Genomic DNA, 22,455 nt, shown 5'->3' with positions numbered 1-22,455 from the left:
TGTCTCTATTCTCCTCAGTCCTGTAACAATGTCTGCTCTCCGTGCCTTTGCCTCGCCTCTGCGCGCTGCCATCTCCCGCCCTTGTCTGTCTGCCGCCCGCCCGGCTTTCTCCGCGCCCGCCGTCAGACATCTCGGCATCCCGCCTTTGATCCCCCAGCCTCCTGGTAAGTATCTTGTCTCGTCACTTTCAATACAGAATTGTCTATTAACGCTCTGCTCTTCTTCTTATTCCAGGCGGAATTGTCGGCACGGTCAATGACGCTGCCAAGGTCCCCCCTCCCGACAAATTCCACGGCTCCTACCACTGGACCTTCGAGCGTATCATCGCCATCGGCCTGATTCCTCTCACCGTCGCTCCCTTCGTCTCCACCACCGCCTTCTCCCCTGCCATTGACTCCATCCTCGTCTCGTCCCTCCTCGTCCACTCGTACTACGGCTTCCAGTCCTGCATCATCGACTACATCCCCCTCCGCGAGTTCGGAAAGGTGCACCACGTCTGCATGTACCTGCTGCTTGCCGGCACCGTCGTCACCGGCTACGGCTTCTACAAGCTCGAGACCGAGGACGTCGGCTTGGCCGGTACTATTGCCAAGGTCTGGACTGCGTAAGTGTGTTAATGACCGACAGATGAATGTGAGAAATGGAAAACAGATACTTGACATTTTTGTATATCAACTTCGGAAGACTACAGAAACTGCCAATTTAACATGTGATGGGAGTCGTGGGCTGAATTTATAAACCGTTTTTTATTTGTTGTCTTGTTTGCAGTTACATTGTTTGTGGTAACTAGTTAATGCATCTACTCGTTGAAGATATCAACGCTATAGAATATGTGGTCGAGGCTCGTAGCATCTTGATCGCCGCAACGTAGCTTATGCAGATACACTACGAATGATATCTTGGAATATGCCATAGACTAATAATCCACTAATTCGGCTATAATATGTAGTTGTAGTCGTCAATGAAGATGCTGCACAGTAGCTATGATTTCGAGAATATGTGGGGTCAAATGTCACCACCACGACCATGCTCTTTCATCCCCTGAATCTTTTATATTTTACAATTTCTTCTATGCACAGATGATTAGAGATAGATTTACAGTGCTGTTGATACTGTTTAGATAAAAAAAAGAGAAAATTGAGCAAACAAGACTCGAACCACCTACCTTCGACACATCACAACATAAAGGACCGCTGAATTTTATAGAATTTAGAACTGTACGCTTTTTAGTACAGTGGAACTTTCGCTGGCTGCGAATACCCGCTTTCTCATAGTTCTATTGCAATCTATACGTTTAACGTTGTCTGCATTGTCCAGACGTAAAAGTGACCTATATGCGGGTGGGAAATTCGGTGAAGTAACAGTGCGTCGTTGTTCCTAGGTGGCCGCCATCAAGCGACGGACTCTCATCGGTGGAGGCTCCCCGGCTTCAATGGCAGGTGTGTGTCTTCATCGAGTCTGTCCGCACTTCCTGACAAACCTGCTTAGTTGGGGACTCCCAAACCTGCCTCGTGCAGGGTGGACGCGATGTTGCCTGAAATCCGCCTCCGCTACCTACAACCGACTTCAATGTCGCTGTAGGTCTGCCCGTGTATCGCAGGGCCCGGTGCGGAAGCGCCCGCAGCGTCATCAGCAAGACCGTCCGATCACTAATTTAGTGACCGGGCATGGGAGCAGGCGCTGTTTAGGGGGCGGGCACAGGTACCTGGTACCTGTGGGCTTACAAAGGACGACTCATCTTGAGCTGTAGTGCAATTCGCGGCCGGTCACCGTCCTAAATGCTTCATGCAGGTGACCGAACCCGATACCGATTACTAGCAAAAGTTCCTCTTTTTTTGCAACTTTCGCAATCGTCTTTGTTTATGTTATTCCTCTGTTCCAGTTTATAATTTTCTCTTTGTATTGTTTCCAGACAATCATAAAATCTATAAAATCTAATTACATAAGATATATTACATAATCACTGACTACACAACCTTCGCTCTCAGCTCTCCACCACACTTCTCCCGTCTTCCCCTCCTACTATCCAAATCATCACCTCCCATCCATCGACTCCCTGTCCTCCATCCCCTCCCTTACATCGGTCATGTCTCAAAAGGACTCTGAGAAAGACACTCCCGAAGCCGGCACCTCTGCCGATCACGGATCAGCTTCCTCTGCTCTGAAGGAGAAAGAAAAGGCCAAGGCCCCCGCGAAGAAAGATGACAACAAGGCCGAAGAAGAGGAGCTCTCGGAGGAGGATCAGCAGCTTAAATCCGAGTTGGAGATGCTTGTCGAGAGACTGAAGGTTAGCTACAATGCTTTTTCACTATCTGATTCACCGCATTCTTCTTTCTTGCGCGCTTTACTTGATGATCTCGTCGCCTTTGAATTGGCCACGCGCATCGCATCATCTTCCCGCCATTCCATCATATCAGCTTCAATCATACTAATCCCTGTCTTTGTATAGGAACCCGACACTGCTCTTTACAAGCCTGCTCTTGATGCCCTCAAGGACTTCATCCGGACCTCAACCTCCTCAATGACCGCCGTTCCAAAGCCTCTCAAGTTCCTCAGACCCCATTACCAAGAGCTCTCCGATCTCTACGAGAAGTGGCCTCAAGGAGATCTTCAGGTATGTCCAATTGAATTTCTTTCCACTTGTTTTGTCATCCGATCTGGATGTTGACCTTATCATTGTAGTCTGCGCTCGCTGATGTGCTGTCGGTCCTCGGTATGACATACGCCGACAGCGGCAGACGTGATTCGCTTCGTTACCGTCTTCTCGCGCCATCATCTTCTGACGAGATCGGCAACTGGGGCCATGAGTATGTTCGCCACTTGGCTCTCGAAATCGGCGATGAGCATGCCGTTCGGTTAGAGAAGGAGGAATCCTTTGATGACCTCATGGATCTCGCTCTCCAATTAGTTCCGTTCTTCCTCAAGCATAACGCTGAGGCTGACGCCGTCGATCTTTTGCTCGAGCTTGAGGCTATCGAGAAGCTGCCTCCGTTTGTTGATAAGGATACCTACGCTCGCGTCTGCTTATACATTGTCTCCTGCGTCAATCTTCTCCCGCCACCGGACGACCAAGCCTTTTTGCGCACGGCCTTCAACATCTATCTCTCGCAAAAGGAGCTCACTCAAGCCATTTCCGTCGCAATCAGACTTGATGACCACGACTCGATCCGCGCAGTCTTCGATGCCACCGACGACGTCCTTGTCCACAAGCAGCTCGCGTTCATTCTCGCGCGCCAGCAGATCTGGCTCGAGCTTCCCAACGAAGAGGTCCAGGAATGCCTCTCCAACACCCGCCTGTCTGAGTACTTTTTGTTCTTAGCCAAGGAGCTCAACGTTCTCGAGCCCAAGGTTCCCGAGGATATCTACAAAAGCCATCTCGAGCACACACGAGGCGGGCCAGACTCGGGTCTTGTCGATTCAGCGAAACAGAACCTCGCCGCGAGTTTTGTCAACGCGTTCGTCAATGCCGGTTTCGGCAAGGATAAGCTGATGGTCGTCGACGAAGAAGCGAGCTCGTGGGTGTACAAAAACAAGGACTCTGGCATGCTCTCTGCCACCGCCGGTGTCGCCACGATCTTACTCTGGGATGTCGAGCAGGGTCTTCAACAGCTTGACAAGTACATGTACTCGTCTGAGGAATACATCAAGGCCGGATCGCTTCTTGGCATTGGTATTGTAAACACCTCGGTTCACAACGAATCTGACCCAGCGCTAGCGCTTCTCTCAGAGCACGTCGAGAGCCGAAGCGTCCCTCTCCGGCTGTCGGCAATAATCGGTCTCGGTCTTGCATACGCTGGGTCTCAGCGTCAGGACATTGCCGGCTTGCTGTTGCCGCTTATCGCAGACACATCACTGAGCATGCAGCTCTCGGCGCTCGCGACCCTTTCGCTCGGCCTGACATTCGTCGGCTCGTGCAATGGCGACATCACCGAGACTATCCTGCAGACGCTCATGGAGCGCGACGAGCCGCAGCTGTCAGACAAGTGGGCGCGCTTTATGTCGCTCGGTCTCGGTCTCCTCTACATGGGCAAGCAGGATGCCGCTGATGTCATCATCGAGACGCTCAAGGCCATCGAGCATCCGATAGGTCGCAACACGCAGGTGCTGGTCGACATCTGCTCTTTTGCTGGCACGGGCAACGTGCTCAAGATCCAGCAATTGCTCCATATCTGCAGCGAGAAGCCACCTACCGACGATAAGGAGGAAGGAGGGTCGAGCGAGGAGAAGGGCGATGACTTGTACCAGGGCTACGCTGTTCTCGGTCTCGCAATCATTGCCATGGGCGAAGATATTGGGTCTGAGATGGTCCTGAGACAATTTGGCCATCTGATGCACTACGGCGAAGGCTCCATCCGACGCGCAGTTCCACTTGCGATGGGTCTCGTTTCCGCGTCGAACCCCGAGATGAAGGTATTCGACACGCTCTCGCGATATTCCCACGACGGCGATCTCGACGTTGCCGTCAACGCGATCTTCGCGATGGGCCTCGTCGGCGCCGGAACCAACAACGCGCGACTGGCGCAGCTCCTGCGGCAGCTCGCGAGCTACTACTCCAAGGAAGCCAACAGCCTGTTCATGGTCCGCATCGCGCAGGGTCTGCTGCACCTCGCCAAGGGCACAATGACGCTCACGCCGTTCCACACCGAGCGCCAGATCCTGAGCAACGTCTCTCTCGCAGGCCTCCTGACCGTCCTCGTATCGCTCGTCGACGCGAACTCCTTCATCCTCGACTCTGCTCACTACCTCCTCTACTTCCTCACCCCTGCTATGCACGCGCGCCATCTCATCACGCTCGACACCGACCTGCAGCCGATCCAGGTCAACGTCCGGGTCGGACAGGCAGTCGACACCGTCGGCCAGGCCGGTCGGCCGAAGACCATCACCGGCTGGGTCACGCACAGCACGCCGGTGTTGCTCGGACACGGCGAGCGCGCGGAGCTGGAGAATGATGAGTATATCGCGCTCGCTAGTACGCTCGAGGGACTCGTGATTTTGAAGAAGAACGAGAACCGGGCGGAGGAGGCGTAGGTGCCGGTAGTGATAGTGCGGCTAGAAGTTGTTGTAGCGAGTGCAGACTGCATTTTGTAAAGTGAAACGAAATGAAATAAAGACTATTTTTCTCACATACGGTGTATATACTCATCTTTTTCATGTGAATGTATACGTATACAATCTACTCTAAACTACAACAGATAACAAGATGACTGTAGAAATACTATATTCTCTCACCTCTCAACTTCATTTCTCGATAATAATATACAATGCCTCCACCTCACGCCGAAACAGCCTGCTCAGCCGGCGCATCCTCCATCTTCACATCTACCGAATCACCCGTCACCTCATTCTTCACTCCGTCAACCGTGCCCTCTGCATCTGGTGCGTCCGTGTTGGTCTTCCCCTCCGTGGTGTCGTTCGCATCGCCGGCGTTGTCGCCCGCTTTCTCTGCTGCTGCTTTTTCAGCAGCGGCAGCGGCGGCGGCGGCAGCAGCCGCAGCAGCAGCTTCAGCTTCAGCAGCCTCCCGTTCCTCGCGATCAAGATCAGCAAACACAGACTTACTCGGCACCCGCTTCATAATCTCCGGCGGCGGAAACACCGGCCCGATCTTTTCGATCCACCGCCGGCGTTTCTCCAACAACGCACGAATCCCCTCGCCGAGCTCGCTACCAGGTCTGACCGGCACGCCCGCCGTATTAACTCCGTTCGGCGCTGCGCCGTTTGTGGCGGGCGTGGACGCGTTCGCGGCTGAGGATGAGGAGTTTGCTGGGTTCGACGACGAAGACGACGATTTCTTCTTTTTGTTTCGGATCGTGCGCGTGCGCTTGATGTACGCCTGATCAACCTGCTTATCGAGGTCCTCCAGAATCTGCGTGTACTCCTGATACGCCATCTGCTCCAGCACAATCTTCTCCAGCACCCGTTTCCGCTTCGCGTTCACGACCGAAACGCCCCGCAGCTGCCGCTGCAGCTTCCGTAGCTCCGCGCATATCTCGTCGTCTTCCCGCGTAGCCCACTCGGGCACCAACTGACTCCCGCCTGCGCCGCCGCCAGCGCCTTTTCCCGCACCCGTGGGGCCGGTAAGTAAAGCCTGCTGCTGCTGCTGGTCGTCGTTGTCGCCGAGGATGCCGACGTATCTGAATTCGCGCTTAAGTCGCTCTTCAAGGGTTTGATAGTCCGCTTTGACGGAGGACACGCGCCAGCCTTGCTGTTCGGCAAACGCAGACGACGACGACAGAACCTGCGCGCCCTCCGCCATTGCCGCCGCAACCGCCGCAGCCGACGCCGGCACCGCACTGCTATTTTCATCGTCGCCGTTGGCAGCCGTAGAAGCAGACGTAGGCGGGACTCCGAGCACGGTATTTGCGTTGCCGTTTATCGTTGTCGTGTTTGGAATCGGCAGATCGTCAGACTCGTCCTTGAGCAGTGCCGAGAGTATCCGGCTCGCCAGCGGTCCGCAGGAAATATCCTCAGTCTCTAGGAAATCCTCCGATAGCTGCTCAGAGCTGCCGCAGGACATCAGCCGTGCTGCGGGATCGTGGAACTTGCCCGCCGCTCCGCCTGATGAATCTCGCGGCGCGGGGGAGTAGTTTCCCGTCCCACCGTCTTCTTCCGCCCACACATCTTGGTAGTACGGACCGAGGTGGGGGATGAGATATGGCGTCAGGTTATCCTGCTTCTCAGACAGGAACGAGAGATCCTCTTCTGTGTAGGGCTTGAAGTAGGGCTCGATGTAAGCCTGGAAAGTTGTAGCCTGGACTTGATTCGCCGGTTTGGCCTTTGAGAAATCCTCATCGGGGATGTCACCGGGAAGCAAGCTCGAGAGATCTTTTGTAGGATACGACGCCACGCCGTATTTCTTCTTCAAATCTTCGGTGCCGGACGACGGGATTTGGTCGTCGTAGGTGTCGTTCATGAACGCCAGTGCAGCAGTAGGAATCGTCTGCACAGACACATACTCCGACCCCGGGTTCTTTTCTCTCGTGTCTACCGTCGACTGAACATTCGACTCTGTTGACTTTGCAGCTCTCGACCCACCGTCTTCATCAACCTTCGCCCCAAGCCCATCAACTGAAACCGAAGAACTCGTAGCCGTCGCTGCCAGCGACTCCGCCGCCGTTGCGGAGACAGACGCAGCAACTGAAGATTGTGCGATAGAATTCGGGGGAGGAGGTGATGTCTCTGGAGGACGCTTGCCGGACGTGAGAGCTTTCGAAGGTGATCTTGTGGGAGAGTTTGTCGCGGTCGCGGCTGCCGTCGACGGCGGTTCTGTTGAGCTCAGTCGTCTTCGTTGTCTTTCTGGCTCGGAGTCTTCAATTTTGACAGAGGCTAGAAGTTGAATAGTTAGTCAACTGCACTCGAAGATATCACGTATATCACGTAATTGAATTTTAAAAGAAAGAGGTGAATAATTACCCTCATGCATGCTCTTTCGCTTCGGCAGTGGTTCCTCGCTGCCAGTTCTCTCTGCTGCTTTACTAGCACTCTCAACAACCTGTATCTTCGACGCCAGCTTTGTCCGTCTAGCTTCCAGCTTGCGCAGCGCCGTCTGGGACCTCGTTATCCTCGCCTGCGCCTTACCGACCAAAATCTTAAGGTCCGCATGCAACGCCGTCAACGACGCCAGCGGTGGAATCGCCGCCCCGTTCCCCGACCCACCCAACGCAGACAGCTCAGGCGACGTCGAGCGACTTCCCACCGCAGCATCTGCCGCTGCACCGCCGCCACCACCGCCAGCTGCAGATCCAGAGGCTAGATTGCTCGCGCTCGCAATGTACGTGGCAATCAGGTTATCGTAGACCGCCGGCGGAACATCGATCTCAGACCCGGCAGCGGTCGGTTTACCCTTTCCTTTGCCCTTCCCGGCCGGAAGCATCGTTCCAGTGTATTTTTCTTTCTGTCGCGTAGGAAGTATTAGGAGGTAGCTGGTCGGAGGTTCAGATCAGAGACTGCAATGATTGCCGGTCGCATGTACGAATATCTGAAAAACAGGCTGAATCTCCTCGCGGTCTTCTAATTGTGTATTCCGTTTCCGCACTCGTCTGCCCTGTCGTTTCGCTGCCGTTGCTGTTGTTTCTGGCAAATAATTCTGACGGACAACCGAGTCTGACGATGCCGATTAAAGGATGAGAGGAGGGATGAGCCTGGGGGGAGGTTCCCGCTTACAGTTCAGCGAGGGTTTGGAGCTGGTTCAGGTTCAGGTTCAAGATTCCGGTTTCAATGCATTTTCTGTCCTCGTTTTGGTTTTTTCTTCGTCGAATTCATTCTCGTCGTCGTCTTCAACTGCGTTCTCATCCAGCGCTTTTGTATATTTCACTCAGGTGCTTCGAGAGAACACAGACAATGCTGCGCTTGTTAATACGTCGGCAATTGGCGCTGCCCGCGAGAGCCCTGCAGCAGCAGCGCAGCCGGGCGCTTCTTCCGATCACTGCGACGACTCCCGGCCGCTACTTTTCATCCACACGACCAGCACGCGACGAGGAGGAGGAGGGCGATGATGAAGACGACTCGGGCGGTCTCGAATTACCGGAGAACTACCACGAGATCAAGGCTAGATACCGGGGCAGCTTTCCTTCCATGCGCGACGCAGAGTACTCGGACGTTGCGGCGGAAATCGCAGTGTATGACGACGCTATGCGGAAGAGGGCAGAGAAGACCGGGCAAGATCCCGGAGGAGACGACGAGGACTTTATCTACTACGACCCGAGTCCAGAGGAGGCGGTAGGCCCTAATCGTAACTCGTTCACGATCAAAATGCCGCGCGACGAAGAACTGGAGACGCCGACGGACGTTATGGCGGACGACCTTCGCCAGCAGATGGAGCTCGAGACCGCACAAGAAAATGAAGAGTTCTGGCCCGTGGAGAGACCGCAGGACGGAGACGAATTGCCGTCAGAGGTGCATCGCCGGGTGGAGCAGCACCGCGAGAAGCGAGAGTACAACCGCGTGGCGGCCTGGGAGATGCCGTTGCTGAGCAAGGAAGCGATTCCGTTTGTTGCTCCTACCAATAAAGAGGTCTTCAAGTTCCGGTACACAACCTACATGGGACAGGAGCATGCGGGCGAGGCGAAGGTGACGGTTGAATTCGAGATGAAGGCGGTCGCGAAGCTGTACTTTGGCGAAGGCAAAGAGCGCGCTAAGCGGGTGCACAAGATGTCTTTGCTCTGCGGACCGCGATACAATCCGACCTCCGGCATCGTTCACATGAGCTCCGAGCGTTTCCCGAACGCGGTGCAGAACAAAAAGTTCCTGGCTGATTCGCTGAAGAAGCTGCTGGTCGAGGCCTACGACATCGAGACCGAGGCGTTTGAGGACATTCCGCGCGACACCAGACACGTCAAGCCAAAGAAGAAAGTGCCAATGTTCCCGAAGGAGTGGGAGAGACCGCAGGATGCTCTTGATGTGTATTAGATTACGGATCCTATTATGTATATTGTAGATTGCAGCAGATATTAATACAGATATTGTACATATTGGAAATAGTAGTTGTACTGTAGCAAGATGCAATTTCTTACTGCGTTTGCTCTGCAGCTGACTCGCCGTTACTTTCTGGCAGCGCCGTCGTCGAATCGACATCCATCTGCTCATCCTCGTCTGTGTGCGTGCTCGCCTCTGCATCCCCGTTAGTAGCCACCTCATCAGCATCCGGCGGCGGCGGCGTTCCCGTATCAATCAACCATTCGATCGGACTCAGCTTGACCTCGGGCTCATTCCCGTTCAGTCCCAGCGTCGAGAACCCGGTGCCGTCGCTATTTGAAAAGTCCCGGAACTCGCCCATACAGCTCTCGACCGACACAACCCGCGAAAGCGCGCGCAGGTACTTGTCGCGCGTGTTGTGATGCCGGGTAGGGTATTTCGCCAGCTCGGCCAGGCGTTGCAGCGTGAACGGCGGCGCGGTCGGGAAGCCGCTGATGAGGGTGTCTATGACGTGTTTGAGCTCTGTGGTCTGCTGGTCTGTGGGGCCGTTGGCGATGGGTGCTGTTGCCGTCGCTGTTGCTGTTGCTGTTGCTGTTGCTGTTCCTGTCTCCGTATCTATTTCTCTTTCTGTTTCTCTCTCTGTCTCTGTCTCTGCCGCTGCTTCTGTCGTCTCTGCCGTGTCTTGGCGAGCTGATGTAGATGTAGATGTCGGTCGGGGTCTGAGTGCAGCAGCGGTGAACTGCGTCGCGAACGCGTCTTCTATCAGACTGATAATATGACTACGCAGCGCCGGCCACGACTGCGTCTCGGCGTCGAACGCACCGCTGCGGACTGCGTCTTCGAGCATGGCGGAGGCTGGATGGATGAGCCTGTTTAGTAACCTGCGCAACCTGATCCTGAGCGTGCGGAGCAACAACATACGTGATTTCATCTTCGCTGCTCGTCCGGGAGCATGCTGCGGTTCCGTTCTGGTTTCTTATCGTTCCGAATCTGCAATTCCTCGGCGCGGGCGGGCGAATTGGGGCCTTTTTGGCGTTTGTTTACTGGACAAAGCTGCGGATGTGAGGCAGAAGACCAGCGCCCCTGAGTTGGTTGATGGTTTGTAAGCTATGACTAATACTTCTCTACTACAATACAATAGCTATATAGAACATTTATTCATCTACTGCGCCCACACCTCCTTACCAGCAGTCTCAACCCATCCACCCAGCTCGCTCACCGAGCGGTCCCACTCAATCAGTCGCTGCCGCATGCTTTCGATCTGGTCTTTGGTCATGATCCGCGGCTGCAGCCAGGTGATGTTTACACGCTCGCCCACCTGGTCGATCGTGCCGCGCATCAGACCGAGACTGAGCGCGCGCATCACCAGAAACTCGACGTTCTCGTGGCTGAGTCGCGTTTCGTTTGCAATCATCGAGAACGAGAGCGTGCGGTCGGATGCCGGGCGCTGGAAGACAGCCTCGATGAGCGCCATAGTGCAGAACTTGTCGCGCAGGAACTCGTCTGTGCCCGCGAGAATCGGCGTCGACGCCAGCTTGGGACGCAGCTCGTCAAAAACAGCAAGATTTCCGACGTTGAGTGCAAACAAGAGATCGCGCAGCCACTTGAACTCAGTCGCCGCGAGACTGTCGAGGATGGGGTGCAGCAGAAGCTCACCAAAGTTGTAGATGCTGTCGCCGAGCAAGGCCGCGATAGCGAGATCATATGCACGCTCGCGCTGCGCCATCAGCGACAGATCGGTGATGGAGATGCAGGCGAGGAACCGCAGAGAGCTGCGGTAGTACTGCGCGAAATCAGCCTTGGCTTTGTAGTAGTCCGCGTTGACGGAGTAGAACGCGGCGTTGATGACGGACTCGACCGAGTCAAACTTATCGAGGATCGCCGACGCGGCATCCATTGTCTCGCGCGCACCATCGAGATCGTTGAGCTGCAGCTTCACGCGTGCGCTCTCGATAGTGGCGTATACGTATGCGTCTTGAGTCGATGGCGAGTTGACCTTCTCTGCGAGCGCAGTCATAAACTCAAGCGCCTCGGTCTTGTTGTCAAACGTCGCCGCTGTGGCCAGACCAAGACTGACGAGCTTGAGCTGGTTGATCTTGGACTCGAAGGTCGAGACGAACTGGTTGTAGACTCGCGTTCGCAGCGGAGCGCTGTCGGGATGCTCGAAGAAACGCACGAGGACGTCGGTGAGCTGGTGCCAGAGTCTGTGAGTTGTTAGTACGGATCGAAGCGAAGAAGTGATCTCTTCTGATCAACACAAGATCATCAATCATCACAGACATACCTCCGCTCCCACAAATCCTCCATTGCGTAGAAATCACCGGCGAGCTCAGGCGCCGACTCCGAGCGCAGCGTGGAGAGGATCGTAGGCACGTCGTGGTCTATGTCCATTGTCGCCATGATCTGTCGTGTGAATATGTGAATCTAGTCCGGCGGTCTCTGCTGACTCGAGCGGTGATTGTTTGAGAAGAAGCAAAGAACAAACAAACAGCAACAATGTCAGCTCTGAGCAGGCAACCGTCGAGCTGCTGGAGAACGCGAGAGAGCAGCGCCGGGAACCCCAGCCCTCAATGTGATGACATAATCTCTTACACATTACATAAGCACACAGCGTCACATGATTACGGCGTAAACAACAAACCGCGCGCGCACAGGATTCTGCCAATCAGCGCGGCGGTAAACGGAGGTTCACCAACTTCGAAGACACCAAAAACCTCCGGATTCGCATCCAACTTTTCGAGTCCGCAGCTCTTTTCTCGACATTCTACGCAAAACAATGCTGTTCCTGGCTCAGTCGCGTGTGCAGTTGCAGTCCCTGCACCGGAACGGTGTGTCTATCCTCTCTTCTTAACGCGTCTTGTCTTCTCTGCTCATCACTGACTCCTTCCAGCTGCCCTCTTCGCGGCTTCGCGGGGTGTCGCGGATCTGGCAATCACCCTCTCTGGAAAGCCCGTCATCAGCTCCGGTACCGGCGGAAGGTCAGTTCTCATCCTCTTCTTCTAGCAGCCAGCTTAAAATCCCTCCTCGATAGCCATTCTCACACGATTTAGATCCTCGCGAACTGGTCGGGTAGCTACCGTCTTTGGCGCCAATGGCTTCCTCGGCCGGTACCTCGTCTCCAAACTCGCCCGCCAGGGAACCGTCGTCATGGTCCCCTACCGCGAGGAAATGCGAAAGCGCTTCCTCAAAGTCACCGGCGACCTCGGCGTCGTCAACTTCATCGAGTTCGACATCCGCAACATGGACTCCGTCGAGGAGGCCGTCAAAAATTCCGACATTGTCTTCAACCTCATCGGCCGCAACTACGAGACCAAGCTCTTCAACTTCAACGACGTCAACGTCGAAACCACCCGCCGCATCGCAGAGACCTGCGCAAAGTTCAACGTCGAGCGCTTCGTCCAGGTCTCCTCCCACGACGCCTCCCCGGATTCCCCCTCCGCCTTCTTGCGCACAAAATTCGAGGCCGAGCAAGTCGCCCGCGAGATCTTCCCGCTCACCACCATCGTCCGCCCGTCGCCAATGGTCGGCCAGGAGGACAAGGTCGTCCGGAAGATTATCGCCTGGCCCAACATCGTCGTCAACAACGGTGCCCAGGTCATCCGCCCCGTGCACGTCATGGACGTCGCCGCTGCTCTGAAAAAGATCGCCTTCGACGACTCGACCGCCGGCAAGACCTTCGAGCTCTACGGCCCGGACGAGTACTCGCTCGACGACATCCGCCGCCTCTGCGAGTACGAGGGTCTCATCCGCTACTCGCAGATCAGCGTCCCCAAGGCTCCTTACGCGTGGCTCACCGATAAACTCAACAAGCTCATCTGGTGGCCCATCGGATGCGCCGACGAGGTTGAGCGCATGACCATCGACCAGACCGTCGACAAGAGCGCGGCCACCTTTGCAGACATCGGCATGGCCCCCGCCAAGCTGCGAGAATACCTCGGCGGGTACGTCCGACCATGGCGTGGAAACCTGTTCCAGGACGTCGCGCCCGACTCTATCCAGGAACGTAAGAGAGAGAGAGAGTTCATCCACATTACCCGTTAAGTCTTCAAAGCAGTATGAGCTCCAATGCATGATGGTGATGGTCTTCATTTTGTCTCTTTCCCGTGCTTTCGATCACTCGCTCATGACTCTGAGTGCTGTGTCTAAATCCTAAGCTTTTCGCTCTTCTACTGTACTAGAATCTTTTGTCGTTTGTTATCTTTCTTATTAAGTTGTATTTTCGTATGGTTGGGTTCTCACTACAAGGCGCCGCAGCATTCTGCCAACTGGGCAAAGCAGTGCATGTTTTGTTTTTATAATATAAGAAAAAAAGAGAATAAATATTAATGCATTGAACATTCATTATAAAGAAACAAAGAGTATATAAACAAGAACAAGACAAGAACAAGCCCAGAAACAGAAAGCAGAACGGACCTGGACCTGGCTACGAGCCCCTTCCTAAATCGACCACTTCCCGCGTTCTCGTTCCTCTGCAATCCTCTCCTCCAAAAGCCCCGAAAGATCTCTGCTTTTCCTCCTCCACGGAATATAAACACAAAAACACAAAATGCGTCGCCCGGTGATCTCCTGCTCGACGCAGCAATCGCGCGCGCTGCTGTTCTCCCGGCGCAGCGTGCACATCGCGCAGTCGCCTACCGCCTCGATCCCGCTCTCGATGGACGTCTCGGACCTGATCAAAGACGTTCCTCAAATCAGCGGCGACGGACCGTTTCCGAAGGGTCAGTCTACTTCTTTAGCCTGAGTGTGATTGCGCTGGGTGCTAGCTGCTGGTTGGAGAGCAAGCCTGCTAACTGTTCGTCTGTTGTAGCGCCAAAGTTCGAGGTTCTGGGCACCCCCGCGAGTCTACTAAACGTCGCCCTACCGGCCTCGTCGACTCTCTACACCCGCCGAGGAACGCTTGTTGGCGTGAACGGCAGTCTGGAAAATGTGCGTGCTGCCTTACATCCTTTGGTTTAGGCCGATTGCTGACTTGCGCTCGCATTGGATAGGTTACCTCGACTCTATCGATCTTGCGACCAACTGCTCGCGCTCTCGCCGGCATTCCATTTCTATATCAGAAGGTACCATACTCTGTGATTTACTCTTGCATATGTCATTTTCTTCGAGTGAATATAAAGGAGCATACCGAGCACAACTGACCCCTCCAGATCACAAGCACAACCCCCCTGACAGCGCTGATTACCTCCAAATCCGGCTCCGCGCAAACGACATTCGCAGTCCTCTCCCTCGACGGCCGTCTCGACTGGACAATTGCGCAGCGCAACGCGCTCCTCGCCTGGTCCGGCTCAACCCTGACCGTCAAGCCAAAGCTCGTGCCGAGCCTCTCGCTCTCCCGCTGGGGAAACACCGTGCTCTCTGGACGCGGCGAGGTCGCGATCGTGGGCAAAGGTCAGATTTATCAGGTCACGCTCCAGGACGAGACCGAGGAGTTTGCAGTTCATCCCGCAAACGTGGTCGCGTATACTTCGAATCTGCCCGCGGCCAAACCGACGCCGTATCGTCTGCGACACACCCGTATGCGCCTACAGGTTCCAAAACTCACCTCCTGGTTCTCGAAATTCCTCCCGTCATCGTCATCAGCATCTTCATCCCCTTCCCCGCTATCATCATTCTCAGAGAGCAAATCAGGTGCGTTCCTCTCGCGCGCATGGTACAAGACCAAATCCGCGATCCGCACCTTCATCTGGGGCGAGGAACTCTTCTTCAAATTCAAGGGCCCCTGCACCGTTCTCGTGCAGTCGCGTGCTCCGAGACTGGCGGATGTGATTCCGGGAGCTGAGGCGCGGGAGGTGTATGAGTACGCGCGAGTACAGCCAAGTTCGTTCGCACCTGCCCCTGCTGCTGCTGTTGCGAGCGCGACCGCGGCGACAGAGGTGGGCGGCGTGACGACAGAGGAAGGCGATGTGGTTCTAGAGGACGCAAAGAAACCCGGCAACGCGTCGAACGGCGGGCATTTAAAAGTGGCTTCGGTCGACGCCTCGGGCAAGGTGGAGTTTCGAAGTGTAGACAACTTCAAGGAGTTTATCAAATAAGTACGTGCGTATAGATGAGTAAAAATAGATGATGGTGGAGACTTGAGATGTGCGGGCTACATATGCTGGAAGACTGATTGGTCTTGTTTGGAGATTGCATTGTTTGTTTGCATGTGTGTAGTATGTGTAGGTATCTTAATGAATTGTCTCGTTTTATAAGTCGATGTAGATACAAATTCATCCTATCTGCTCACTTTTACATGCCACCATCCATCAACAATGCAATAATTTATAGATCAATGACACGACATCCCTCTCTTCTTTTGCGTTTTCGGACCGCTCTCGTCTTCTTCCTTGTTGAATATCCGGTGACCCAGATATGCACCCACGCCGACCGCCAAGAGAATCCATCCCTGCACAATCCGCCGTTAGCAACAATAGACAGATACAAAGCAGAAGGGGACGTACGTTATATGTCATGGCGACGAGCATGATAAAGTAGGAATACACGACCTGCACGCCGTACAGCACAGCCTTAACCTCCTTCCTATTCCTATTGACAAACATCATAAGCGGTCCATACCCGCTGCCCTCCCCATCATCAACCTTCTTCTCGCCCCGCAGGACCGCCGGCGCAGACAGCACAGCAGCCTCAGGCCACGTACGCAGATACTCGTAGCTCACGCCGAGCGCGACGACGGCAAGCAGACTTGCCGTGAGCGAGTACAGGCCGCGGATGTGCCACCATTCAAAGACGATGCAGGTGTCGATGGGGTCCCAGTTGAAGATCATGGCCATCTTGCAGGCTGCGTCGTCGGGGGAGGCGTGGTGATGGTGGTGGTGGCTGTGGTCCATTGTGACTGAATTCTGAAGATAAGCAAAGATGTTGAAAGCTATAGAACAAGATGCGTGTGGAAAGATGAGATGTAAGGACGAGGTTGAGTAGTGAGGGTTGGCTGCTTATCTAGTTTTCCCAGGTTATCAGACCTGCTCAGAGCCGTCATAACTCGTCCACATATAAACTCCCCACAACTGAGCAAATTACAGATAAATTACTTCTACTTCTACTCGTATTAAAAGATTACAAATGCAAACACTAAAAACCCAACCGTAAACCCCTAAATAATATATCATGTATACACCCGCCCAGAGTCAAATATAGAGCGATCGTGCAGAGATGTGCGAGAATAAGAACAGATGCGTGAGAGTAAGTGAAGAGTTGGCGAGTGATGCTGTTCAAGTTAATGGCAGGACATTCCTTTTGCTGTCGAGCCTGATTTGCTGCCGAATGTGAGGTGGCCGATGAATGCACCTACGCCGACTGCGATGATGATCCAGCACTGTAGATAACTCGTTAGCTTCAATGACGAGCAAACCAAGCAAATAAAAGACGGCAAAAACATACGTTATAGGTCATGGCAATAAGCATGATAAAAAACGAATAAACAACCTGCACGGCATACATCAGCGCCTTAAAAAACCGCGCGTGCCGCTGAATAAACGACCGCGAAGTCCGGTCGAGATACGAGCTGACGGCGCCGTACTTTGAGCGCGAGACAGCAGCTTTGCGACTTGCTGCCGTCGTCGTCGCCTCTAGATCAACCAGAGTCGAGGACGTGCTCATTTCTTCGCCGTTTGCGCCGTTGAGGCTGTCGCTGTCTGCTTGCGCGGTGGGGCTGCCGCTGGATTCTGTGACGGACTCGTCGTCGCTGTCTCTGTCCATGTCTGAGAGGAGTGGGATTTCGACACTCGTAGGTTTCGGATTCAACAAGCGCGAGGTGGCAAGCGTGCGAAGGTATTCGTATCCCACACCGAGGGCGACAACGGCAAGTAACGAGACAAAGGCGGAGAAGCCGCTGCGGATGTGCCACCATTCAAAGACGATGCAGATGTCTTTGAGGCCAGAGTTGAAAATCATGTTCATTTTGCAGGAACCGGAGCCCATGTCCATACCGCCGTGGCCCATACCGCCGTGATCCATACCGCCGTGGTCCATACCGCCATGGTCCATACCAGGCATGTCGGGCATGTCGGGCATGTCCATGTCTTGTGTCATATAAGCAGCAGCGCGAGCCACGAGATGTAGAGGAGTTGGTGTCATGTCGAGATAAAAAAGACAAACGACAAACAAAGACAAAAGTCAAGTAGCGCCCGAGCAGGTATTATATACGCTCTCGAGTCAGGAAATCAAAGACGAGCAGAAAACGAGCAAATGCGGAGAGACTGCGCAAATTTGCGCCACCCGTCCCCCCGAAGATGCACAACCCAAGACCGAACCGCCGACAGCTGTCTTCTGGTCGAGTTCTCGTGTGAATTTAAACGGTGCCAGCGAGGACGCGGACGGAATGTGGGCTGGAAGAGGAAGTGTGAAGAGATTCTATGTTTAACTGGGAGGAAGAGGCGATGAGGATGAGCCCGCGCCGCCTCAGCCGATGTGGCTCTGGTCTTTTGTTTGATATCTGCTCGATATCTGTTTCTACGTAGACAAACACCGCTATTTGATGTGCAAATACAGAGTGTTTTATTCTCAGCATCTCAATTGCTTCGTATCTGTATCAACAACCACCAAACATCTCATCCACCCGCAGCTCATGCGCCGTATGAGCAAAATACGAGCACTTTTGAGCAGTTCACGTGACTCAGACCAGGCCCACGCAGCCAACCGCCCGGCAGCCAGATATTTGCTTCTTCCCGCTGCAGAGATCTTCTCATAGTCAGACCAGGCTGTCTCTTTGCTTCCCTCCTGTTTGTTGCTGTTTTCTCACAGAGCAGCCGTAGATCCGCGTGCTCAGCGACGCAGTTGCGCTGCTATTGCGCAATCCCGAGAACGGCTCGTGGACAAAACGCTAAAATAAATTCAATCCCGGCCTCGAACCAGCTTCCCCAGAATCCTCCTCCTCCTCCTCTCGTCCATCATCCTTCCTGCTCCTCCTGCTCCCGCTCACTCGCAGCGTCGCTGTCTGCCGATCACCCTCTGATCCAGCGTAATCCAATGTCGGTCTTGCGCGCAAGACTGGGTCTGCTCGCGCTGCAGCGCCCGTCCTTGCTCCTTCTCCCAGCTGCTTCGGCTGCCGTAGCTGCCCACCCGTTTCAATCCCAGTCGACTTCGTTCTCCTCATCTGCTTCTTCCTCCTTCTCCTCCTCATCCTCTCCTTCTCCTGCTCCAGGTCTGAGATGGCGTCTATCGTCAGTCGTGCAGACCGCCCACCGCGCGCGTCAGATACGTCTCCTGCACTCTTCTCCGATACTCCCCAACTCCTCCAAGCAGTCATCTCCGAACCAGTCAGCAAAGAAACCCATTTCTGCTGAGGAAGTCAAGCCAGAGGCCAAACCAGAGGAGAAAAAACTGCAAAACTTCAGCAAGCCGCCTGCAAATGCTTTGCTCGAGGAAAAAGTCGTCGAGCCAAAGACGCAGCGCGCGGCGGATTGGGCCATCATGAAGGAGATGATGCAGTATCTGTGGCCAAAGGTAGGCCTTATTCCATACATTATCCTACCATTACAGTTGAGAATTTGCTGATCACATACTGACACACTTCCAGGGACAAAATGGCGTCAAAGTGCGCGTCGTGATTGCTCTGATCCTGCTCATCGGCGCTAAAGTGCTCAACGTGCAAGTCCCTTTCTTCTTCAAAGAGATCATCGACGCAATGAACATCGACTTTACCTCCCACGCCGGCACGCTCTGGACCGTTGCCGGCGCCGTCATTGTCGGCTACGGCCTTGCGCGCGCGGGCTCAACACTCTTTGGCGAGCTGCGCAACGCGATCTTTGCCTCCGTCGCGCAAAAAGCGATTCGCTCGGTCGCGCTCGACGTGTTTCAGCACTTACTCCGGCTCGATCTCAACTTCCACCTCTCGCGACAGACAGGTGGGTTATCGCGCGCAATCGACCGCGGTACCAAAGGTATCTCGTTTGTGCTCACGTCGATGATCTTCCATGTCTTGCCCATCACGCTCGAGATCGGAATGGTCTGCGGCGTGCTCACGTACAGCTACGGCTCGCAGTTCGCGGCCGTCACATTCTTCACCATGCTTGCGTACACAATGTTCACAATCAAGACGACCGCGTGGCGGACCAAGTTCCGCAAGGACGCCAACAAGGCCGACAACCGCGCCGCGACTGTTGCAGTAGACTCGCTCATCAACTACGAGGCGGTCAAGTACTTCAACAACGAGGGATACCAAGCCAAACTCTACGACAATGCGCTGGCAGACTACGAGGCCTCGTCGATCAAGATTGCGACCTCGCTCGCGCTCCTCAACTCAGGCCAGAACCTCATCTTCTCGTCCGCGCTGACGGCGATGATGTACATGGCAGCGCAGGGAGTCATGGATGGATCGCTGACGGTCGGCGATCTGGTGATGGTCAACCAGCTCGTGTTTCAGCTCTCGGTCCCGCTCAACTTCCTCGGCACGGTCTATCGTGAACTACGCCAGTCGCTGCTTGACATGGAGACGCTGTTCAATCTGCAGAAGGTGAACGTGGCGATTATCGACAAGCCCGGCGCGCCGGAGCTTAAGCTGACAAACGGCGATATCAAGTTCGAGAACGTGACGTTCGGGTACCACCCCGACCGCCCCATTCTTTCAAACGCGACGTTCACGATCCCCGGCGGACAAAAAGCGGCGATCGTGGGTCCAAGCGGCAGCGGCAAGTCCACGATCCTGCGCCTGCTTTTCCGGTTTTACGACGTGCAGTCCGGTCGGATCTTGGTCGACGGGCAGGATATCCGGGACGTGAGCCTCGACAGTCTTCGCCGCAAGATCGGAGTGGTGCCGCAGGACACGCCGCTGTTCAACGATACGATCTTGCATAACATCCGGTACGGCCGGATGGACGCGACGGACGAAGAAGTGCGACGGGCGGCCGAGCGCGCAAAGATCGACAAGCTGATTTCCGATCTTCCGGACGGGTGGCAGACCAAGGTCGGCGAGCGAGGAATGATGATCTCGGGGGGCGAGAAGCAGCGGTTGGCGGTTTCGCGGCTGATTCTGAAGAACCCGGAGATTATGTTTTTCGACGAGGCGACCTCTGCGCTTGATACGCAGACGGAGCAGTCGTTGATGCAGAACATCAATGGAATTGTTAAGGAAGAGGGGACGACGAGCGTGTTTATTGCGCACCGGTTGAGGACGATTATGGACTCTGATAAGATCATTGTGCTGAAGGGAGGCAAGATGGTGGAGGAGGGTACGCATGGTGAATTGATTTCGAGTCAGGGAGGAGTGTATGCGGGGATGTGGCATGCGCAGGAGGTGATTGAGGTGATTGAGGAGGAGGGCGAGGCGGTGCAGAAGGAGATTGAGCAGCTGAAGAAGTTAGAGTAGTGTATATAGGCTTTAGATGGAGTAATAATATTTTGACAACATAGATGATGAAGAGAGTGGGAGTAGTGTATATAGGCTATGGATGGAGTAATAATATTTTGACAGCATTAGTCTAAGATGATGAGGGTGGTATAAGGTATAGGTGGAGTAATTATTATTGTTTGATATATACATTAGGAGTCAGACTGCTCTTCATTGTCGTCGTCGTCGTCCTCTTCTTCTTCCTCATCCTCATCCTCCTCCTCCTCATCATCATCAGTGTCCTCCTCGCTCTCTATAGCAAGGCGATTCATATTACCAGTCAACCAAACATCATCAACCTCACCTCTCGCCTTTTTCTCCTCTCGCAACTGAAACTCGGCATCGATCTTATCCAACCACTCCTCCTGAGCTTTAATAACCGAATCCGCATCAGTGCATTTACAGTAAACATCCAGCAAATCAGCATTCACTTTTAGAAACGCACTGCCCCAGCTGAAATGGCTCATGATCTCGGTCGCCCACTCGCGGTGGCCGCAGATTGCAAATGTGGCAGCGAGGGCTTCGACGCAGTTGAGTTTCCAGGGTTTGCCGTAGTTGACGGGGTTTGTTGCGATAAGGTATGGTACTGATGTAGGTTAGAGAGAGAGAGAGAATAGACGGATCTGCGAGAAATAAAGAAGCTTACGTAGTCTTTCGTGTTTTCCTCCGATTCTGTTCCAAGGAATTTCATTAACGCATGCCCATGAGCACTCAACGACGGCAGCGCCGTGCTCTTCGAGTATTTCTCGGTCGTCGGGCGCGACTGGGAATTTCCCGCTGGGTCTGATAGTACTGTTAGCCGAGGAGCAGAAAAGACAGGGATGAAGTAGAAAAGCAGACGCACGATATGACTAGGCCTTGGAATTTCTGGCCAACTCTGAGGTTTCTGATCAGACCTAGACGGGCGAGTTTCTTGCCTGAGCAGCGCTTGGGGTCGCATTGGTCAAAGTCCTGGGGTAGAGCGTGAGCAGGTAGAAATAGATAGTGCAGAATGAAGAGTGATATATGATAGCATACCCACATAGCAGTCTTAACTGGCAGTTTATTAACAACAGCTTCAGTCTTCTCCGCCGGATCGTTGTCGATAGCAGAGGCAGGGCGATCCAGGTTAATGATACCCCGGTGCTTTGCTTCTCTTGAACCCGAAGTCCAGGACTTGCCCCCTCGAGACCTGCCGCCGCCTGCTGCACTGCCGCCTCGAGCAGACTTGCCCTTGTTGCGGTCTTTTCCGGGTTTTCCCATCTCAGAGTGGCGTAGGAGATGAGATGAGGTGGGTTAGAGTACTATGTAGACGGAGATGGCGTAGGTTAAAATTTAGCTGTGCTGAGCAGAGTGCTTACTAACAATAGTAGGGGGTAATAAGATAATCAGGAGATAAGCCAGCCGGAGTTAGTGGCTCGGCGCAGTCGGCACGAGCCACGCAAAAGCCACATGCGACCCGCGGCGGCGGCGGCCCGTGCAGGGATTGCGGGTGATTGGAGGCAGAGGGAAGAGGAGCGGTGGTGGAGGGGGAGGGGTGTAGGAGAGGAGGAGTGGTGTAGAGGATGAGAGTAGAAGTAGCAGTTGTTGTTGTTATTGTAACATAACCGCCAGATATATCCAAACATCTCCACTTCATCCCATATCCCTCGTCCACAGTTCTCCTCACAATAGCCTCGTCTGGGCCTCAGCAGCCGCATAAACGCACAAACACCGCGGCTCTGAGCTGGTGCACCGCTCGG

The 22,455-nt window shown here is 54.2% G+C and overlaps 12 protein-coding genes across 12 annotated transcripts; 6 read left to right on the top strand and 6 right to left on the bottom strand.

Annotated features, from left to right (window-relative positions):
* The first annotated feature begins 3 nt into the window (after positions 1 to 3).
* On the top strand, positions 4 to 829 carry BZA70DRAFT_279334 (CybS-domain-containing protein). The gene is made up of 2 exons (XM_064912757.1): positions 4 to 164; positions 235 to 829. Exons 1-2 carry the CDS (start codon positions 29 to 31, stop codon positions 606 to 608), a joined length of 510 nt encoding a protein of 169 aa, XP_064768246.1. The 5' UTR covers positions 4 to 28; the 3' UTR covers positions 609 to 829.
* Positions 830 to 1,918: 1,089 nt separating this feature from the next.
* Positions 1,919 to 5,194, top strand: BZA70DRAFT_176129 (armadillo-type protein). The gene is made up of 3 exons (XM_064909900.1): positions 1,919 to 2,287; positions 2,450 to 2,614; positions 2,683 to 5,194. Exons 1-3 carry the CDS (start codon positions 2,087 to 2,089, stop codon positions 5,026 to 5,028), a joined length of 2,712 nt encoding a protein of 903 aa, XP_064768245.1. The 5' UTR covers positions 1,919 to 2,086; the 3' UTR covers positions 5,029 to 5,194.
* Positions 5,195 to 5,272: 78 nt separating this feature from the next.
* Positions 5,273 to 7,870, bottom strand: BZA70DRAFT_289845 (histone acetyltransferases subunit 3-domain-containing protein; the record flags this gene model as incomplete). The annotated part of the gene is made up of 2 exons (XM_064914152.1): positions 5,273 to 7,323; positions 7,411 to 7,870. 2 exons carry the CDS (start codon positions 7,868 to 7,870, stop codon positions 5,273 to 5,275), a joined length of 2,511 nt encoding a protein of 836 aa, XP_064768244.1.
* A 390-nt stretch (positions 7,871 to 8,260) lies between these two features.
* BZA70DRAFT_279329 (mitochondrial ribosomal subunit protein-domain-containing protein) lies at positions 8,261 to 9,445 on the top strand. Its single transcript, XM_064912756.1, has one exon. The coding sequence runs from the start codon at positions 8,338 to 8,340 to the stop codon at positions 9,403 to 9,405; it is 1,068 nt and encodes a 355-aa protein (XP_064768243.1). The 5' UTR covers positions 8,261 to 8,337; the 3' UTR covers positions 9,406 to 9,445.
* On the bottom strand, positions 9,446 to 10,501 carry BZA70DRAFT_279328 (protein phosphatase 4 core regulatory subunit R2). Its single transcript, XM_064912755.1, has 2 exons — positions 10,333 to 10,501; positions 9,446 to 10,266 (listed from the first exon to the last, which is right to left on the bottom strand). Exons 1-2 carry the CDS (start codon positions 10,340 to 10,342, stop codon positions 9,506 to 9,508), a joined length of 771 nt encoding a protein of 256 aa, XP_064768242.1. The 5' UTR covers positions 10,343 to 10,501; the 3' UTR covers positions 9,446 to 9,505.
* Positions 10,499 to 11,936, bottom strand: BZA70DRAFT_279325 (uncharacterized protein). The gene is made up of 2 exons (XM_064912754.1): positions 11,696 to 11,936; positions 10,499 to 11,615 (listed from the first exon to the last, which is right to left on the bottom strand). Exons 1-2 carry the CDS (start codon positions 11,809 to 11,811, stop codon positions 10,574 to 10,576), a joined length of 1,158 nt encoding a protein of 385 aa, XP_064768241.1. The 5' UTR covers positions 11,812 to 11,936; the 3' UTR covers positions 10,499 to 10,573.
* Positions 11,937 to 12,080: 144 nt separating this feature from the next.
* Positions 12,081 to 13,767, top strand: BZA70DRAFT_279323 (uncharacterized protein). The gene is made up of 3 exons (XM_064912753.1): positions 12,081 to 12,239; positions 12,302 to 12,389; positions 12,462 to 13,767. Exons 1-3 carry the CDS (start codon positions 12,188 to 12,190, stop codon positions 13,450 to 13,452), a joined length of 1,131 nt encoding a protein of 376 aa, XP_064768240.1. The 5' UTR covers positions 12,081 to 12,187; the 3' UTR covers positions 13,453 to 13,767.
* Positions 13,768 to 13,957: 190 nt separating this feature from the next.
* On the top strand, positions 13,958 to 15,443 carry BZA70DRAFT_289840 (mitochondrial biogenesis AIM24-domain-containing protein; the record flags this gene model as incomplete). Its single annotated transcript, XM_064914151.1, has 4 exons — positions 13,958 to 14,129; positions 14,219 to 14,337; positions 14,400 to 14,471; positions 14,559 to 15,443. 4 exons carry the CDS (start codon positions 13,958 to 13,960, stop codon positions 15,441 to 15,443), a joined length of 1,248 nt encoding a protein of 415 aa, XP_064768239.1.
* On the bottom strand, positions 15,378 to 16,495 carry BZA70DRAFT_176016 (Ctr copper transporter family-domain-containing protein). Its single transcript, XM_064909899.1, has 2 exons — positions 15,852 to 16,495; positions 15,378 to 15,796 (listed from the first exon to the last, which is right to left on the bottom strand). Exons 1-2 carry the CDS (start codon positions 16,236 to 16,238, stop codon positions 15,680 to 15,682), a joined length of 504 nt encoding a protein of 167 aa, XP_064768238.1. The 5' UTR covers positions 16,239 to 16,495; the 3' UTR covers positions 15,378 to 15,679.
* Positions 16,496 to 16,624: 129 nt separating this feature from the next.
* Positions 16,625 to 17,427, bottom strand: BZA70DRAFT_289838 (Ctr copper transporter family-domain-containing protein; the record flags this gene model as incomplete). Its single annotated transcript, XM_064914150.1, has 2 exons — positions 16,625 to 16,723; positions 16,789 to 17,427. 2 exons carry the CDS (start codon positions 17,425 to 17,427, stop codon positions 16,625 to 16,627), a joined length of 738 nt encoding a protein of 245 aa, XP_064768237.1.
* A 484-nt stretch (positions 17,428 to 17,911) lies between these two features.
* Positions 17,912 to 20,971, top strand: BZA70DRAFT_257831 (iron-sulfur clusters transporter atm1). The gene is made up of 2 exons (XM_064910831.1): positions 17,912 to 18,852; positions 18,926 to 20,971. Exons 1-2 carry the CDS (start codon positions 18,376 to 18,378, stop codon positions 20,711 to 20,713), a joined length of 2,265 nt encoding a protein of 754 aa, XP_064768236.1. The 5' UTR covers positions 17,912 to 18,375; the 3' UTR covers positions 20,714 to 20,971.
* On the bottom strand, positions 20,887 to 21,976 carry BZA70DRAFT_238709 (uncharacterized protein; the record flags this gene model as incomplete). Its single annotated transcript, XM_064910459.1, has 4 exons — positions 20,887 to 21,320; positions 21,381 to 21,517; positions 21,579 to 21,685; positions 21,752 to 21,976. 4 exons carry the CDS (start codon positions 21,974 to 21,976, stop codon positions 20,887 to 20,889), a joined length of 903 nt encoding a protein of 300 aa, XP_064768235.1.
* Between the last annotated feature and the right edge of the window lie 479 nt (positions 21,977 to 22,455).

This window comes from Myxozyma melibiosi, assembly GCF_037950935.1.
Source record: "Myxozyma melibiosi strain Phaff 52-87 chromosome Unknown BZA70scaffold_6, whole genome shotgun sequence".
Taxonomy (NCBI): domain Eukaryota; kingdom Fungi; phylum Ascomycota; class Lipomycetes; order Lipomycetales; family Lipomycetaceae; genus Myxozyma; species Myxozyma melibiosi.
Note: the sequence above shows the minus strand (reverse complement) of the source record. Positions and strands in the feature narration are given on the sequence as shown.